The sequence below is a fragment of the Chiroxiphia lanceolata genome, chromosome 21 (genome assembly GCF_009829145.1).
Source record: "Chiroxiphia lanceolata isolate bChiLan1 chromosome 21, bChiLan1.pri, whole genome shotgun sequence".
Classification (NCBI taxonomy): Eukaryota; Metazoa; Chordata; class Aves; order Passeriformes; family Pipridae; genus Chiroxiphia; species Chiroxiphia lanceolata.
The window spans coordinates 1,858,733-1,878,401 of NC_045657.1; the positions used below are offsets into that span (position 1 = coordinate 1,858,733).

A 19,669-nucleotide genomic window follows, 5' to 3' on the forward strand; every position below is an offset into this window, starting at 1 on the left:
TGAACTGGGGATGGTGTGTGGAGCTTCTCCAGTAAAATTTGGCCTATTGTTAGAAAAAACCCTGAAAGAATTCCTGTTCTAACATCAGCAAAGATTGTAGACTCAAGTTTTGATGCTAATTAAGTAATGGACATTAATCTCAGTAAAGTTTTAGCAATATGTATAACACAGAGTTTGAACACACAGGGGAAATACTGAAAAGTCTGAGCTGCATCTCAGGTAAATATTCTGCTGTGGAGATGGATTTGATTTCCTTCTAATTATCTCCCAGATTAAAATAAATGAAGCATCTAAATGAAAGTGAGTTTTAGAAGTCATCCTGAAGTACTTCATTATCAGGAAAGATTAATAGCTCAGAATTTTTTTTTAGTTTAATTTTTCCTCATCTTCATGGAGTTTTGATATGTTTTTTCCTCCTTCTTTCCATGTGATGTATAATATTGAAAGTTAGTTGACTAAAATCAGTTTATCATTCCATACATACCTATTAATTTTTCCAACACAACTCCAGTCTTTATGTGCACTGATCACTAATAATTATCTTGGCACTGCCAATAATTAGTGATAGAAAATCTGCAGTTCCAATCAATGTACTTAAATATACATGATGGGGGTTCCACAGTAGAACTGATCTTTTCTTAGTTTTAAGAATTTGTCCTGGCCACTGAAGTACTGAGGTGTGTGGGTCATATATTGTGCCTATAGCAGTTTTAAACAACTTTTAATTCATGCTGAGAGGGTTTTTTTTATTTAATAGAGGAAATATCTTCTGTTGTAGCATTTAGGGAAGGTTTACTGTGGTTCTGTAATGCAAAGAGCATAAGGAATTAAAACAAAATAAAAAGTGACACTGTTCTCAAGCCATGCTGTGACCCAGAGGGTGAGTGGTGCCTGGCTCTTTGAAAGCCTTTCTAAAACTTAGGCAGCTGATCAACTACATATTCTATGGTTTGTTTTACATTTTTGCTCTTCTTCACAATATTCATTTTCATTTGGAATTTTGCAGGAGTCAAAATGTAGACTTTCTTTCTGCCCTAGCATGGGTTCTTAGACTAGTCCTGTTTTCCTTAGGCATCCTTAACGTGGAACTCAAGTTTCACTCATCATTAAGGAAGTAAAACATTTAATAAAATAATAAGGTACTAACTCTTTGCCTTTGTTTGTGTGGCAGTGCTGTTCTCGTGGATTTTCAGGCTGGAGTAGATCATGGCAATCATCCAGGCCAGTGACATGCTGGAACAAACACAGTTATTTGTGTGATTGAAACTTGTCTAAAGCTTGTGTAGTATTAAACTTGCTCTGGTTCACTCCTTGCAGCAGAGGTGGTGTTCACAGCCTGCTGAAGGTGGGAGAAGGCTTCACCTACAGGAAATTTGCACCGTTAAATGAATGGTCTAATGACACCTAACAACATGGAAAGTAAATCAACGTTACTTATGTAAACAGCAGTTTAATTAGGATAATCACTGATGCAAATCATTGTGTATGTTGTGCCTCCAACAGAAAATCCATTTCAAAAGGCTTCACAAACTTCTGTTTTTCTGTGCCTAATTTGGAATCTTTATGGTGGTAAAAGGTTTTAATTTCAGTGTTTGTTTAATTATTAGGGATTCATTGTTCTTCAAATTGCATTAGATTTGAGGAGCCAAAAGGAGTCTCAGTCCCGGCTGTGAGTGCTGAGTGTTCTCCACTGGATGTCACATGTTTGACTGGTGGTATAATGGCAAACTGGGAGGATCACTTGGAGCAGGACTGCTCTGACTGTTTTAGGAAGATCATTTATATCATCTCATCAATGCTAATGACCCGCTTTCCTGTCCTGTCAAAAATATTTATGCCCTAGTTTATTAATGCTAATTAATCCAGCAATAATAAGGACTTCTTTGTATTTTGGGTGCTGTTGTTTACTCTGTGTCCTAGTGTGATCTCTTGCATTTACATTCCTGGTTTCTTACATATTTCAAGACAGAAAATAAGCATTTTATTCTTTTGATAAAGAAATCACAGCCTTGTGGCACGCCTGCCATTAGAAATATGAGTTGCTCATGGAATAAAATCTGTTTTTTCCTTGCTGGAGAGGATGAAGGTGCAGCCCCCTAAGTAATATAATGACTTTTATTCAGTTCTGAAATAGTCATTGACAGAAGAAAGAATTGAAACACTTTGGAAATGGAATGTAATCTAATCTATGGCTGTTACAAAAACAATCAATTCATTGTGCCCTCCAAACTGAGTGCTTTTGGTTTATTACCTATGATGCCCTTGCTGTCTCACTGCTAGTTTATTTTCCTTGGGTGTTACTCTCTACCCGTGCCACTGCAGTGCCTTTTCTGTTTGAAATCAGCCTTGAAATTTATTTGTGATGTTCTGATTTTTTTTTTTATTGCTTTTTAAAATATGTCAGGTACAATTCTCCTCTCTGGACTCTGTGGCTCTAGCAAATGTCAAATATGATTAACTAATTTCCTGAGCAGGAAGAACCCCAATGTGGTCGCTCTCAGATTTTTGCAAGATCAGCATACAAACACTGGCTAATGTCACTCTGTTCTGAGAGCACCCTCTAAATATTAATGTCTGTCAGACTGGCTTTTTATTTTATTCTTTTACTGTTATGTAGTTAGGGAGAAATTCAGTCAAGGTTTTGTAGAGAACTTACTACTCAAAAGATCTTCCTCTTGCACAAAAAAGATGGTTCATTTTTTCCACTGTGTGGATTACAGAACTTTCTCACTTTAAATGATTTCTTTCTCTGATAGAGGACAAAATTAATAGTTTCTGGGGGGAGAATGTCATCTGTATTTGATGAAAACATGAATTAATTTCTGGGCATTCTACTGAACAGACATTCTGACTTAAATGTGACTTATTTTACAGTGGCAGCTTCTATAGGAGACATCACCTGCTGTGCTTGTGACCGATGGCTCTGACCTTGTCACTGAACTGCAAGAGGTCTTTACTTCAAAAAGCCTTGCAGTAAAGGATCTCTTTTGTATGTTCCAAAGACATTTTCCAAATCCTGGTGCTATTCTTAATTTCTTGATGTCGAGGATCAGTTCTGTACTTCCTTAAGAAAAAAAAAAAAAGTCAGGAAATCACCTGTTCAGCTGTCTCCCATTTATTTTCCAGATATTTTTCTTCAGTTTCATAACCTCCCCTGATGTTTGTGTCATGTTTAATGGAAATGTGAAAATACACTGTGCAGAGCTGTCTCGAGAGTATGATTATCCTAGATTTTTTGATGATAAAGTCATTCTTGCCATTTATTACTGTGTTTATCTCACTATCCCTATTCTGAGGTTATGATTATGTGACAGGGGTGGTTTAAGAGGGTCAGGAACTCAGTGCACAGGCATATGGAGAGGCTGGATGGGAGGGTGCTGGTGCTGCAGCTATCACTGATCAGAAAATAATGACTGTTCTTCAGGCTTGCTGTAACATATCTCAGTTTCCACTGCTGTGAGCAACTGGATTCTGTTCCTCAGGGATTCATTACTCAGGGCTGTCGGTGCCCTTTGTATTATATAGAGCGAGTTTAGTGCTTATCAAAATAAGCACATAACAAACCCGGCTGTGGCAGCATCAGTGGTTTGTTTCCATTTGCTAATTGACTTTTGCTGGAGCTTGAGGTTGATTCCTGCTATCCCTTGGAAATCTGCTGGGGTTTGCAGCTATTCAAATGCCTCTCGAGCACCACCTCTTCATTCCAAGCCTTATTTCTGCCCGAGAGTGAATAAACTCATATGTGTGGCTTTCTGGAGATTGATCTTTCTCCTCTGCTTCATTTTGGAGGCTGACACAATTTTTTTCTCCATCAGTCAAAATGACCCAGCATTCATATTGAGGCTCTTTGTGGCAAAGCCCTTTGCAAGCACATTGAATTAGCCCCTTTCTCTTTCCTAGAGGGCTTTCTGCTTTATTCCTTCATCAGGCGACCTGCCAGCTCCACTATCAATTCTTGTCTGTTCCATTAGCCCGGGCGGCTTTTGATGGCTTAGACATGTGAGGGAGACTTTTAAATGTGATGTTTGTCAATGTTCCTTCAGTTCACATTACTGAGATGTTAACTTTGTTTTTCTGTACTTGGAGAGTATTTATTTCTACTGCTATTTCTCATCCTGGCCTCAATTCAGTTCAGTTTTCTGAAGCAGATGTTGTGGTGTCTTGATCCTTGCTCTCTGTTCTTGCTTTTCCAGTTATTTATCTGCTTTCTCCTATTGATTAGGACAGGCCCAAGTGGAAATTCTCAAACTCCCATGTCCCTCCATGAAGGGAAGGGAAGGATCTGGTAGTGCTTGCCTGACAGGATAGTTCTACATAGGTTTTAAGAGCCCCTTAGAGGAAAGTGCCACAAGAGTGTTGTAGTAGAACAACAGAAAATGCAATACTGAGTGCAGAACAGAGGCAAATAATTTGAATCTGCTGTGGCAGCAGTCATAACACACAAAAGATAATTAATAAGTGACTCTAATCTGAGATATAATCTGAAATGTTTTAAATGACTAAAAATGGGTAATAATAATACTTCTTAAAAATAGCTAGGACCATATCCCTAGCATAGATACAGCAGGAATCAGTAATTCACTTCAATGTTTTTCTCTATCAAACCATTACAGGAAAAGTTGATTTTGTGAAAATAACTCTGAACTAGGACACACAAGATGCAATTTCTGTTCCTGATTCAGCAGTTTATTCAGTGACCTTTAGACAGAACATTTTCCTTCTGCTCCCATTTTCCTGCTGTGAAATGAGGATGAGCCTTGTTTCTCCCATGCATTGCCAGTCCTTCTAAATTCATAGTCTTCAGGGTATGGCCTGTTGTTCTTCATGGTATTATGAGGGCAGTTTATGTATTGTTATATAAAAATATTACAGAAAAGCTTCCATTTTCTTCTTTGGAACACTCTAGATCTGATTTCTGCACTCCTCAGGAAATATCCCTGATGGTTACTAAGGTTTTCTCCCATACAGAGTGCTTGGAGTCACTATATTTTTCTCCACAATATCCTAATTTGGTGCACGATGTGCTGTTTGAATATTCAGTATTTAAAAAGGGTTTTTCTTAATATCACTCTTTGATAGTGTTATTTTCATCTTCTCATTTTTACAATGCTTCACTAATAAACTGGAGACCTTATGGAATATCACTGGAATGCACACAACCACAGCATTAAATAACTTGACAACAGATTAATTTACATTTATTCCTATTTTAGCCTTCACCATTGCAAAAAGTGCTGTTATTCATAGTTGAGTTTTGCAGGCAGGTCTGTGTTTGCTCACATATTGTATTCCAAGCACTCACATCTTGAATGGACAGGCTGTATTTTAACTTGCACATAAAGAGTGAATTCAGTGAATTCTGAAGCTCTTGCAATGACCCCATATTGAGGGACAGCTGGAAGTGCTTACAATGTACTGAGCAAGTGAGCTGATGACAGGCCCAGTTCATTTAGAAATTTTAATGGACAAGAATTGATATGGGTTGCAGGATCTGAAAAGGTTTCATTTTCAGCAGTGTGGAATTAATTGGCCCAAACCTGTCGTGTGCTTGAGCAGTAATTGGTGTGCTCAGTGCCCCCGGCTCAGGGGTGAGCCCAGCTCTGGGTTTGTGTTATCAAATTGGGAATGGAGACTAGTTTGTCCAATTAGACTTGAATCACAATGTTTTGAGATGCAGCTAATCTAATTACTTCTTTATTGACATCTCTTTTCTTTTTGCTCTTTAAAATCTCTTGTGAGTGATAGAGGAAGCATTGGAGATAAATTGAGGAATGTGACCTGTCACAAATATCTCCATAAAATCTGAACTTTCCAAACATTTGAATGTATCAAAACATGCTGGAGCAATTACATCTCATAGACATTCACACCATATTACATTTTAACTTGATCATTAAGAAACTTTTTCGCTTTTTTCTTTTCCTATTACAATGATTCTTAAATAAAAAGAAAACCTTTGTGGTAAAATACAGAGAAAAGGAAAAATATATCACCTTCCTCTAGTCTTTGTAGTGCAGCCACAAGAGTTGCTGAAATCTTTGAGGTTTGTCCAAAAAGAAAAAGGTCAGGAAAGTGGGGTGGCAGCTTAGTGTCCTTCCACATGGCATCAAAGTGAATGTCAGGCAGTGGGTCTAAATATATCTTATATTCAGTTATTTGATTAGAGATTGTAAGTGAGTCTTGATGGTAACGGAATGTGGCTTGAGGCAGATTTGGATGCAGTTTGTGTCCCTCAGCACTGTCCCAGCAGCACTGACTGGGGCAGGAGGAGCCCTTTGACTTCCCTGAATTGCCTCCTTCCCGGACTGCCAGCGTGGATCCTGGAGCTCCTTTGGTGTCTGCTCCTGCTCTGGCTGAATTCTAACAAAGGAACCTGTTTTTGTGCTGCTTTGTTTTGTTTTTTAAACCATAAAGTCAGCAATAGTTCAAAGCCAGCCCGGGAGCTGTGTTGCATACAGATGTGCTGTATCCAGGCGTTGCTGGTGGGAAGCCTCAGCTGCAACCACTGAGAATGCAGATTAAATGTGGTCAGAGATTTGCTCAGGTTGCATTGGATGTAAAACAATAGCGGTTTTGACCTTACTCGTCAAGTAATTAGGTGCTTATTGAAGTGTTTGGTGGAGTCAGCTATCTGCACCTTTGGGAGGGTGAAATTACTGTGGTAGTTAAGGCCATTCACCTTTTCTGATAACCTCTGCTTGCAAAAATAATATTGTAGAGAAGTCCTTGATGTTCTTAGATGTTACTTCCACCATTCAGGGCTTCTTGTATATAGCCTTCAAGGGTGACATCTCCTCAGCCTGAAAAGGGTTAGTGGGTTTGTGTTGAACATTAGCTTAATTTCCAGATAATTTCCAGTACTTGGCTCAGGTTGTTTTGCCCTCAGTGACCAAACATCCACCAGTTCTGAAAGTGCAATACATTTTGTCATGGAATGATCTGGATTGGAAGGCACCTTAAGTATCATCTCCTTCCACCCCCTATAATTTCCTCTTTATTTGTCAACATAAGAAAGCTGTTGTGGTTTGAAGTTAAAACCACTTCTTTTCTCTCTCCTAAAGTCTGGGGCAGAGGCAACATCTGCCTGTGCCTTCCCTGTCCAAAGGGGTTCACTGAATTTCCATGATCTTACAGGGGAGGTGATTAATAGTTAGGCTGGAGTGCAGACTGTTTTTTCCTGACACTTTAATATGTTAATCATTTGAGCTGAGTTCCTTCTATCAGCAAAATCATCTTCACCTCTATGTACCCCCTGGCTTGTTAACATAATCTAGTTTTTGGGTGGTATTTTACTGCAGGAGTAGTGATTCAGCTGCACTCTTCACTATAGAGCTTTTCCCTGGCTTTTGTATGTGCACAGTTTCCATTATTAACCTGCAGTTAAATGCTTCTTGAATGAAATTTGATTTTCAGGTATTACCTTAATTGCCTTGTCTAAAATGAAGGATATATGTTTATTTAATTTGACATTTTCCCCTTTTACCTTCTCAAGTGTGTTTGTGCTGTGCAGAAGCAACTCTGCCTTTAAATTAATTTTTCCAGTTGGTGTATAGTGTAAACTCCAGTAACTTCTAATTTTCTGTGATCTCTCCCATACTAAACTGCTTCCCACCAGATAGTTTTCATAGCATAAGTGTCCAAGTGCATACTGTGAAGAGAAAATATAGTGTATGTAGTGTATTTATGTCTGTATATACAGCATGGTTACCTGTGTATAGTATAAAAATGTCTTATTTCTTACCTGCCTCCTTGCCATCTTTACAATCCCTATGTTATATGTCACTAAAACTGTGACCAACTGTGATAGTTTCACATAAATTCTGTGGGAGGAGCCTGGAATACTTTGTCTTGGTTTCAGTTCCATCTCCCAGTTCCTGGTGTGGCTCTGGAGTCTCAGTGTGTGCTTTGTGTTCTCTCAGGAGTGGCACAACCCCTGAACAAATTGATTTAAAACAATCAGATTTCCTGCAGCCTGGAAGATGTAAGAACCAATCGATCAGCCAAGGGCAGACTAAGGTGCATCACCTCACTAATAAAAGAACCAAATCCCTCCTTGGAGTCCCCACTCCTGGGCCACTTCCCAGTGTTCAACAGATAACAGGGAAATGGAATAAATGAGTGCTCATGCCTGGATTATATCCCTGAATACCAATAGAAAGTTCTTATGTGCAGATACCTTCTCAGAATTAGAATTTAAAATAACATGGATATACATGACAGCTGGAAATACCGATTTTTTTTTTTTCTTCAACATGAATACTGTGATTTCTTGGGACAAAATTGAAAATTATATCTTTTCCTGGCAAGATGTTTACTGCTTTTCAATACTTTTTTTTCCCCTGTTGTAATTATAGGGTAAATGCAAGCATTTATTTTTGCTAACATTTTGTCTTAAATAGGCGTGGAATGAAAAATTAACAAAAAATGGGGTTTATTTCACTGATTTTTGCAGGAGCTTTATTATTCTCATTAGCTTCAGGCCATCAGAAAGTTAGTGCTCTCAGGTAATGCACATAATGAGTATGAATATTCAGTCATAAACACATTTGAGAGCTGTTTGCTTATTCCCCTGTTTATACTCAAATAATGGTGAGGGAGTGCAAAGCAGGTTTTTAAGGGACAGCAGAATTAAGTGCTTGGGATTTTGGCTCGGCTTATGCGGAGGCATTGAGCAGAAAAATAACATTTTCCCTCTTACAGATATCCTTCAGGTGTCAGTTCTGCAGGATCCTGGTTTTATTACATCAATCACAAGCAGCTTAAGGCTTCCAAAAACATAGTCACAGACAGATGTTGAGCCTGTCTGGGGATTAGAAATATCCTCTTCCATTAAGTATAAATTAACTTAATCACCAGGTATGAAAGATAAGCAGCATAAACATCATTCCCTGAAGCTTTCATTAAAATTAAAATTCTATTTAAAACTAGGCTTGTACTTTCTATGACTTGATCCCCCTTCAAAGAGATTATATCTGCTGTAAATTTTTACAGTGACAGAGTGACAGAAATTAATGTATTGGGGGCAGTGATGTTCTCTATAATTTAACTTCTGCTGCTAGTCATCTTTTAGCAAGAGAGATGATTGGCTTATTTTTAAGTAATAATTGGTCTCTAGTCTCTGAAAAACTGAGAAAGCAATAAAACTGCCTAGCACCCAGTTGCCACAAAATGAAAGCATAAAGCCACATGACTTAATAGCAGTGTAATCATCAGGAGTGTTATTTTGTGTATGAGAGTTCACCTGCTTTAATAGGAGGATTAAGGCTGATAAAATGCAATTGCACTGCTGCTTTCTGCTCTGTTGGATGACAGGATAAAGCTCCTTTTCTGTCCCAGCATAAGCACAAGTGCTTTCTAAGAATAATTTCCACATGGGAAGAAATATCCTGGGGTTTTAGTTCTTTTTCTGTTCTCTGGTAAGACACTTGGTGGTCTAATTTCAGTGTATTCCTAGGCTTTAAAACTGGTTTGCCTTTGCACTATCCTGTATTATTATTATTTTACAGGAACATTTTTCTAAAGTAACAAAAGAAACTCTGGAGAAATAATGAGGCACATAAGTACCTTGAAAGCAAATAGTGAACACAAATAAATCTACTAGAAATAATAACAGCTCCCTCCACAAAAAATAAAGTATCAGGGACTATATTTAATGATCTTTGTTCTATTATAATTTTTTGCTATAGTGGAATGAAGTCTTTGGGTGCAGGATATGCATTGCTTATCCATTATTTCATTACAGTAATGCCATATTTTCTGCAGCACTCACAGCGGACAGGTAATAGCATAAGCATTCACTGCTTCTGTTACATTAAAAGTAATAAATATGTAGCTAATACAGACTGATATCACCATTATTCTTAATGTTGGAAGTAAAGTAAACTCAATTAATAATTAGGAAATAGCTGGGGTTTTTTCCAGCACCTGAGATTCCTCAGATGCATTTCTTCTTTAATGATTTAAACTACGTGTTATGGAAGGCTACAGAAATCTCTCAAACCAGAGCTCTAGTCTTTTCTGCATATGAAATGAAATTGTCAGTAATGTTCTCATCCATGGCTCTGTGTCCTCGGTGTGGAGCAGATCAGGATCCACGCCAAGTTCCTGCATCTTGGAAAGGCTCATTAACACCGTGCGAGGGCTGCAAACTTCCAGTCGTCTGTTTTCTGCCAAAAGCCATTTAATCTTTAATGAGAAGTGTTTATTTTTATAATAAATCCATCAATCTGAAGAGGCAGCGAACCATCCCTCTCCAAAAGGGAACCGATGGCTGTGGCAAGGAAATAACACTCCTGGGACAGGAATGGGGAGCCTGGAAGGGGCGGACGCTGCGGGTGAGAGCTGCTGTGATGGCTCTGACAGGCTGCAGGGGTTTAACTTTTCCAAGGGTCTGATGAATTGTTTTGGTCTTGTTAAGCAAATGCCAAAGCTATGGAATACATTTTTAATTGATCCATGGATTCACCTAAAATGCCTTTGCCAACTCTCCCTTCCGCAGTGAACACCGTTCCAGACCTGGAAGCTGCAAGGGAAGTTGGACTGGTCGTGCTCACAAGAACATTAAAATCTTAAGGGAAGAGATTTACCCAGTTGATTTCTCTACCTGAGATATGGGTCCTTTTCTCTCAGAGAGAGAGATTGAAATTCTGCTTTCAGCACTTTGTGCTTCCCAGAGACAGAACAGCTGCTGTGTTTTCAAAATGTGTTTGGTATGATCAGAAGTTCGTTGTCTGCCAACAACATGGTGATTATCAATCCTTATGTTTAATCTGATGGATTCTGCTCTTTGAAATATGGACTCTTCACTGGGCTTGCTTTGCCTGCCTCAAAGCATTCTCCAAGTATTGAATAACTCTATGTAAGAGCAATAATTTTTCTAACATAACGTCAAAAATCTCTTACTCTGTGGGTTTAACATTGTTTTAATACTTTTATCTTTGTGCAACTATGTTATTATTTTGAAAGGAGGAAATACTTGTGCTGTTGATGTTTTTTTACTTTGCCAGAGGGCAAAGAGGGGATGAATATTCATTTTCTTCAAATGACACTTCACCAGTGTCCAGAACAAAACAAAAGCTGATTACTCACACAACATGCAGGCAAACCATGAAACTGTTCTTGCCATGACATCCTGGGAGTGCTGGAAGTCTGTGTTAATAAAAGTAATGAGATTAGTTCATAAAAGCAAATTCATGAATGGCTGATAATGCAGAGACACTGCTCAGGCTTTGCCTTAGTTTCCTAAATGATTTATTTCTGTGAATGAGAACACAAACATTTCGTAACTACACGCTCCAGGTACTAACACAGATCTGTTCCTTGGGAGGTCCATATTCTGTGGTGATAAATGGGTGGATAGATAGATTTGTCATGCAAAATATTCTTTGCTTTTAACTATGTTAACATAGTCCTTGCTTGGAGAATAGAGGCTCAGCTGAGGGAATAATTATAGCTTCAGAATCCAGAACATAATATTTTCTTTTATTAGGTAAGCAGTTGTAAGCTGATACTGAAATTGCTTAATTTATACTTCTAGCAATGCCCTAAATGTAAAATATAGCAAGTGAGCATTCTTAGAAATATTAATATTGTGATTCTTACCCCAATTGACTGAGAATTTGAGAGTGAAATTTTATGTGCAAGTATACAAAATGCTGTGAATTTTGAAGCCCTTAATTAGTAGTTGCAAATTTGTTTGTCCCTTAGCAACTTGTATTTGCATAAAGATTAAGGCTGGACAGAATGAAAAGGATAAAACATAGATGGCGGAAACATTAATAAATTAGTAATCATGTATAAAACATAAGTAGTCTTAGATGTCATTTCCACAAGCTTTATTAAAATTTAAATTTTTTTTTTTAAAACTGCAGTTAATATTTTCTCCACAGTTGATCATTTCTAAAGAAAGATCTGTCATAAGCTGCAGAATTAGAGAAATTAATGTATTGAGGTCAGACATTAGTATGTAAATTAAGCTTTGCTTTTTTCTGGGTGGCAACAGAAGCATTACCTTATATTTGACCTTTCATTCATTTGCCTGACTCAGCTATGTCAGTCAAAACAATTAATTCTAATGAGCAGCTTTAAAGTGTGGGGCTCAGCTTCCTTCTCCTCCCCTTGCCTGTTGGGAATTCCGTGAGAGAGGAGCTAATGGAGGGAACCCGGGCAGGATTCTCTCTCTGGAGATGGGGAGTTTCTGGTCCCTCCTCCACAACCCCATTGTAGAACTTCTCCAGGGACAGGTTGCCCAGAGAAGCTGTGGCTGCCCCACCCCTGGAAGTGTCCAAGGCCAGGTTGGATGGGGCTGGAGCAACCTGGGCTAGTGGAAGGTGTCCCTGCCCGTGGCAAGGGGTGGGACTGGGGGGTCTTTAAGGTCCTTTCCATCCCAAACCATTCTGTGATTCCACGACAGATAAAATTACAAAAATGTGTACTTCCGTATTTTCCAGTTGATAATGAGTTAAAGGCAGACATGGAGATGAAAATCCCCCTCACATTTTCACTGTTGCTGGACTTGTAGCTGTATTTCTGCTCTTTGTGGCTCCTTCCTCTTGCACTCTTCACACAATCTCTCCTTCTCTGTGCTTTTTTTCCCCTCCTTTTTCTTTCCTCATCTCTTCTACTCTGCTCTGAGGAAGGAGCTCACGCTGGTCTTTGACTGTGTGACCCTTGGGGAGTTCTGTCATCGCCCTCACCCGTATGGTGTGGTGCTGGCAGATGGCAGTGAAATGCAGGGGAAACGTAATGGTGCATTGCAAGGAGTGTAATTTGTCTAAGGGCTGGGGCAAAAAAAAGGCTGTGCACTGATTCCTTACAAAGACGTGCAGATCACAGGAAAATTCTGTATTTATAGACACTGTGCCTGGCTGTACCTACCCAGGCAGTTTGTCTTCATTGGTTGTGTTGAGACCACATTGAGGTGGGGGCATACCAATTGAATAATACAGAGAATAAACTTGCATTGAGGTAGTGCCTGTGGTAGCAGTGGAGAATTGTACCCGAATATAATCGGTGTAAGTCAGTGAAGGTGAGTGTGCAGAACAGGCAAGTCTGTGTATCAGTTCATAATGCAGGTGTGGACAAGCTCCTGTGCAGGTTTGCTTTGAAAAGTCTGAGTTTCAATAAAAGTGCAAAATATACCTTTCACTTGAATTTAAATTATATGGTCATATTAATTAAACCCTAGTGCATTAGAAAAGGAAATGTAAGGAAATCTTGGGGAAGGAAGCTAAAGAATGAAAACAAATCATTAAAATTTATAAAAGCAGTAACCCCCAAAAGCAAATTAAGAAGTATATTCTTTTTTTTTTTTTTCCCACTGAATGGAAATACAAGATTTGGCAGTGAAGACTAAATTAAATTTTCTTATTCTGATTTAAATATTTTACAGACTTTCCCAATGTATAAGTGGAAAGGAATGAGACTTGCAGTAGCATACAAAAAAGCTACTGATACTTTTCTAATAAGAAATATGAATTTAAGAGGTGTTTCAGGTACAGATTTGTGAAGAAAGCACAGGTTTGCAGATGAAGAGCTGTTGTTCCACAAGTCCTGTTTCAATGAGTAGGGGGGATGGAGAAGGCTCCAGCCTCACTCTGTGTCCAGGCAGTGCTGGGGCCAGAATTCATTCCTCTGAAGCTGATGCCTTTAACAGTCTCTTTAGTGTTTTCTGTAAAAAATGAAATTTCCTCAGCTCCGTGCCTTTTAAAGTAAAGCTTTATATTTTTTAACTAAATACATTAACGATAAATGAATAATGTACAATCCAAAACGCTGTTGAATTTAGGATGAGAAAGGGTTTGGGGCTTCCAGGCGTCATTAAAACAAGATTATGTTCCAAACAGCACAACCCTCTCTCCTACTGAGGACAAGGTTTCACATTTGGTCAAGGTCTGGTTCAACTGGCTGAAGATTTGAATTTTTAGATTCACGAATTTTAAGATTAAAAATAGAATCCTGCGTACTTGTTGTGTCTTGGCTGTACATCCTCTCACTCTTTTGGCAGGTGTTTGATGGCAGTGGAACCACCATCCCATCTTACATGAACACGAACAAAACTAATAACTTGTTACTTTAAGCTTCACTCAGCTAATGACAAAAACAACATCATTTTTCTACTCTGCTATCTGCAGCAAAGAGGGACATTATCAAAGCACTGCTATTTTTTTTAAAGACTTTTAGACTTTTGTCTCATAAGTGATCACAATTATAGACATTCAACATCAGTGTGGATACAAAATAAGTGGTATTAGTTTAAAATTTTGTAGCAATATTGTTATACAATATTATAATATTGTTAACAGAGCGGGTGCTTTGTGACCCGCGGTGTGAGGGTCCCACCCGTGCAGCGGTGACTCGGTGCCACGAGTACCACGAGTACCACGAGTACCACGAGTACCACGAGTACCATGAGTACCACGAGTACCACGAGTACCATGAGTACCACGAGTACCATGAGTACCACGAGCAGCCTGCTCCAGTGGAAGGTGGGATGGAATGGGATGAGCTTTGGTCCCTCCCAACCCGAGCCCCTCTGTGATCCTGTGCCGCAGGTGTCCACGCTTGGAGCACGTGCCGGAATCGAGCGAGTCGCTGCCGGATGCGGTGCCGGCCGAGCGGCCGGAGCCGGACGGTCCCCGGAGCCCCGAGGCCGGGCTGCCCTCCCTCTGCCTCAAGCAGGTGTTCCCCAAGTACGCCAAGCAGTTCAGTTACCTGCGGCTCGTGGACAGGGTGGCCGCGCTCTTCATCCGCTTCCTGGGGGTCAAAGGCACGACCAAGCTGGGGCCGACGGGTTTCCGGACCTTTATAAGGTTGGTTGGATGAAAGCTGGACCTAGTATTGGTGCACCTGTAGGTTTTGTGATGCCTTCTAACATTGCCTGTTTTATTGTAAAATAGATACATTTTTGTCATTCCGAGCTCCTCAAATACCTGACCTACGAATCCGTGTCTGGTGGGGAGTGGGGCCTTTATTTGACAGCAGATCAGTGATACTTGGGCAGATACAATTTGCAGCCTTCGTCAACATGTCACGTTCCCAGTAAATCGGAGAAATACCATTGTGAGACAGTGACAACTGAAATTGGGTCACTTGATGTGATTGTGGCGGCTGTGGGGGCACAGCCGTGCGCCCCAGCCCGCGGGAAGGATTCCCAAATGCCAGTTCCTGATGCACTGTGCACGAAGGATTCGCATTGTGAAATTGCACCATGCAATGACAAGGAACTCAATTTATTTCTTTCACATTCTTTTTACTTGGGAGGGTTTTTTCATTGTTTTTTATGGGTATATCTGTTCGAGTCATGGTCCAAATATCTCATTTTCTGTCTTTGATTGACTATGACAAAAGAAATGAGCAGCAGCAGCAGATGTACTCTTAAAACACAGATCCTGTTTCTATGCAGATGCATTTAGCATTCAGGAATGAATCTAAACAATTTGGTTTATACAAATTACGATATATAGAAAATGACTGAAGGCATCTGCTCTATCCACAGACCAGCACAGGATTGCATCCAGTTCTGTATTTTCTGTTGTTTAATCCAGCCTTATTTTGGCACTTGTCAGGAACACATAATAAATGCCAGCATTTCCTTTTAAGAATATTCAAATAAATTGTCTTATCTCAGTGAAATAGGATTTGCAGTTTCTTAATGCATGTTAAATTCAACCTTTTATTATTGGCAGATATTTTGTTTATTTCCTCCCAGAGGCTCTATACCAGCTATATGGCCCTTTTCTGAAGTGCTGTATTGCTGCTCATTTCAGAAGGAAGGTCACATTTCTGTGAGCTGTATCACTTTTCAGGAATAAAATGCTCCACAAGCGGGATTTCATGTGTGGGCACGAGTGTGTGGGCAAGTGCTTGCACAGACTGTCCACCCAAATTCTGGCTAATCATAATCTGTCCTCCTTCAATATTTTCTTAATTCTAAAAAAATAACTAAAAGGGAAACACTGAATGTGATTCTAGTCCTTGCTTAGGTGCTGCCTGAGGTTTTTTGGGACTGTCTGGGCCAGACCTTGCTCTCTATTTTAAGGGAGCTCTGCCGAGGTTTGTAGGACGAGAGCCTTTTCAGTTATCCAGGTTTAGGGTGGGGTTTTTTTGTTTTGTTTTGTTTTTCTTTTCTGGCTAGAAGTTTTGGCCAGCTCTTTGGCATGTGCACTAGTGGCAGCCAGGCTGCCAGACATCTGGAAATCCTGGACACACATCCAGTTCCCATCTTCTGATCAGCACCGCACTGCGGACCCGCACGCAGGAGTGTCAGATGTCCACAGCCCCAGCAGCCCATCCAGGGTGCTGCTGCTCTCCAGGCAGTGTTCAGTACCACCAGGGTAAACCCCTTCCGTGTTCAGGCATGGAGAAGCAATGCTGTGCCTGAAAGTTTTCCTCCACCCCTTTTCAAACAGAATCAATCAGACAAATAAAAGAGTATTTCACTGTGCAAACTTTGCCTTGTGCAGATTTGTGAGGGGGTTCACAATGGACCAATTAATTCCATTCTGTTACAGCCTCAGAGTACTGGCAGTAGCCTGGGAGAAAGCTCTGTGTAACGGTCAGGTCGTATTTTTAATTGAACTATTCTGAGTTTGGGCCTGTTCTCTTTCAGATACGAGCACTTAATGAGCGCTGGTCTGTTTGATATCTGCTCTGTGTGTGTTATTAGACTGAGCAGGTTACAGTGGGTCTGCAAACATGGTCTCCCAGTTGCCCTTGCAGAATTTTTCCTTACTTGTGAGTTTGGATGTAATCAGGATCTCTTCTTTATTTTGTCTGTTTTTAACAGAAACTGCAAACTGAGTAACAGCAATTTTTCAATGGCTGCTGTAGATATCCTGTACATTGATATCACAAGGAGGTGGAACAGCATGGGAATTGACCACAAAGAATCAGGTAACACAGGTCTGTATTCCAAAACTATGGATGTTGGATTTTGGGGTTATTTTTTTTCAATTTTGGTAGCTTAACCACACTTCAGACATTCAATAAAATGGGAACAAGGCATGTGCACCTGAGGCATGAATGTGTACAGCCAATTCTTATAATTAGTTCTGTGGCAGTTACCCTTCAGGGCAGTACTTTAGGTAGGTTGGGGTCACCTCACTTTCACAGATGTGTAAAATACAAGTATTTGCATTTAGCAGTTCAGGGTGAGTCTGTCTTTTCTGTGGTTAGCTGATAAAATTTCACTAGCAAAAGTAGTAGGCATGGAACTGAATCTTCAGGCTTTCAGAAATTAAGAGATTTATTGACAGTCTCAATGAACCAGATGTTTTTTAGGTGTTAAAAGACAAAGTACCCACCTGTTCCTGTTGGCTTTGTGTTTGGCCCACTCCCAGCTCTAAACATGACAGTCACAATTCTGTTGTTCTAAAACAGCAGCTTCTAACTTTTTTATTATATGCTTCACATGAGTGTCACTTCTGGGGGAGAAAGTGTGTGTGCTACCAGAGGTGGTTTCCCTGCCTGCAGCTCACCATGACTGATAAAAAAATTTACTGAGCTGGCAGCTGCTGCTTTCAGATAACTCAACAATTCTTTTGCAAGCTGTTTTACAGCCAAGATTGTAAACGACCCCAGCTGCAGCCTTGGTTGAGAGAAATTATACTTCAGAATGTAATTGTCATATTTTGAAAAGGTGCCTTTCCTGCAGCATCAGTAAGCCAACATCAAGTTAAAAACCCCAAACCTTTCAATATCTCGTCCTAAAATAATCTTCTTAAGTGTCTATTCAAACTGGGAGAGCCAGTTAAAGCACAAAGCAGCTCTAACTGTGCCTTGTGGCTGCCATTCTGCACAACCAATTGGGGTCTGGCTTCTTAATTAAGATTTCGAGTGGGTATTACTTCGAGGTTTTAAATACAATAATTAGTGTTAATACACAGCCCCTCTTCCCCTTGGCTGTGGTAATGTGTTATTAGTGAGATGTGATGGAACAACACCTGAAGAGTCTGTACTGCAGCATGTGGCTTCTGCAGGGGACTTTTGTTTGTGAAGGGGCAGAGTTTTATTATAGCAGAGACATTTTTTGGCACTGCACACTTTCAGCTGTTTGTTTTTCATTCAGCTGAAACAAAACCACTGTTGTGGAATTGCTGGGTTTGGCTGAACAGATTGGCCTCCTCACCTTCACGAGGGTTCGTACCTGTGCAGAGGGGAAGTAATACTTCAAATGAACTCACATCTCTAGGAGGTGATACTTGGTAATGGGGTTATCTTTACAGTGCTGCAGACTGAAGTGGCACACTGCTGTGAACTTTGGGTTAGGGCCATCTCTGAAAACACAGAGTTGAAAAGACTCGATGCAGTTGCCGCCATAGACTTGGTTTTCTCTCCAGCTGGATTGTTTTCCTTGGTGCTCAGCGTGTTCCTGTGAGTCTGATTTGGTTTTGGTAATTGAGGCAGCAGAAATCAAGGCTGATATCACAGCAGTTTAATGGTACAATGTCTTAAGATGGGTTACTGCTGTACCAGTTTGCCTCTGGATTCCAGGCTGAGGCAACTGCCTCAGTGACAGGGAATATCACTGTCCATAGCCCAGGCTGGGCTCACCCTGCACTGAGACACTCCGTGAGCTCGTGTGTGTGACATACAAAAACAACCTCGCTCTTTCTGAGCATTCTGGAGGGCTGCCATTTAAATGAAAAGGTGTTAACTAGGACGACTGTAGTGTCCACCCCCAGCACATACACATTTGGTCTTGCTGCCACACGGAACAGGAGGTGGTGTTATGCCTGAAGAATGCCAGGGAACGCTGCGCTCTGAACCCCCCGTAAACACCTTTTCCTTGCAGGAATGTGTCTGCAGGCCTTTGTGGAAGCTTTCTTCTGCCTGGCTCAGAAGAAGTACAAGTCCCTCCCTCTGCACGAGCAGGTGCTGTCGCTGATCGAGTTCTGTGAGTGTCACTTGGCTGCCCTGGACGAGAAGCGCCTGCTGTGGGGCTGGGGGGTCCCGGAGCGCCGGGGGGGCACTGGGGGGCCCTGCCAGGCTGAGGGGCTGCACCTCAGCCCAGCTGCTCCAGCCCTCCTGAACCGCACGGCCACGGCCTCCAAACTGGCAGATTATAGAACCCAGCGCAATTAGGCGGGACAGGACTGGGAGTTCCTTCCCAGCTGTGCCCCTGAACTGCTGGGGGAGACACAGGCACTGAATTCCTCCATCTGAGAGTCACAGCTGTTTATTTCAGCTGGTTTTTATTTATGGTCTTCGAAAAGTCTTCTGCAGGCTGCCATTCTCAAATAGTGACCTTGGCAATGGCTGTTTCTTGAGCTCTCTGTGGGTGCCCCTCCCGTGACACGCTGTGCTTTCCTCCTGAGTGTGTGGAAACCAGGCAGGAAGGGGAGGACCAAAACACGAGGGGAACCAGCACCGTGGGATTGGCTGCACTGGTGGAGAGGCACACTCGTGTCAAAGGAATTACACTGCTTTGGGAGCACAGGACATGTCACAGAAACCAAGGAAGGAGCTGCAGTTTCAAATACCAGACTTCGGAAAACTGAAACCTGGAATTACATTTGTGGTCAGACTTCAGGCTCTGACCCCTCTTCTTTCAATGGCTTGGCTGTACACGCTGGAATCGATACAGATTTGGTCATTGTCTATGTACTTATTTTTTAAAGACAGACTTAAAAACACTGAAATCCTATTTTGGCTTCTACTTCTTTGTACA

General features: G+C 40.8%; 1 protein-coding gene across 1 annotated transcript in view; it reads left to right on the forward strand.

The window, feature by feature from the left end:
- TTLL11 (tubulin tyrosine ligase like 11) overlaps positions 1-19,433 on the forward strand; it is a 36,522-nt gene extending 17,089 nt beyond the window's left edge. The window contains exons 8-10 of the mRNA XM_032708660.1: positions 14,553-14,810; positions 16,787-16,893; positions 18,794-19,433. Of these exons, the coding sequence (XP_032564551.1) occupies positions 14,553-14,810; positions 16,787-16,893; positions 18,794-19,083 (655 nt within the window). The 3' untranslated portion in view covers positions 19,084-19,433. The remainder of the gene's footprint in view (positions 1-14,552; positions 14,811-16,786; positions 16,894-18,793) is intronic.
- Positions 19,434-19,669: the final 236 nt, after the last annotated feature.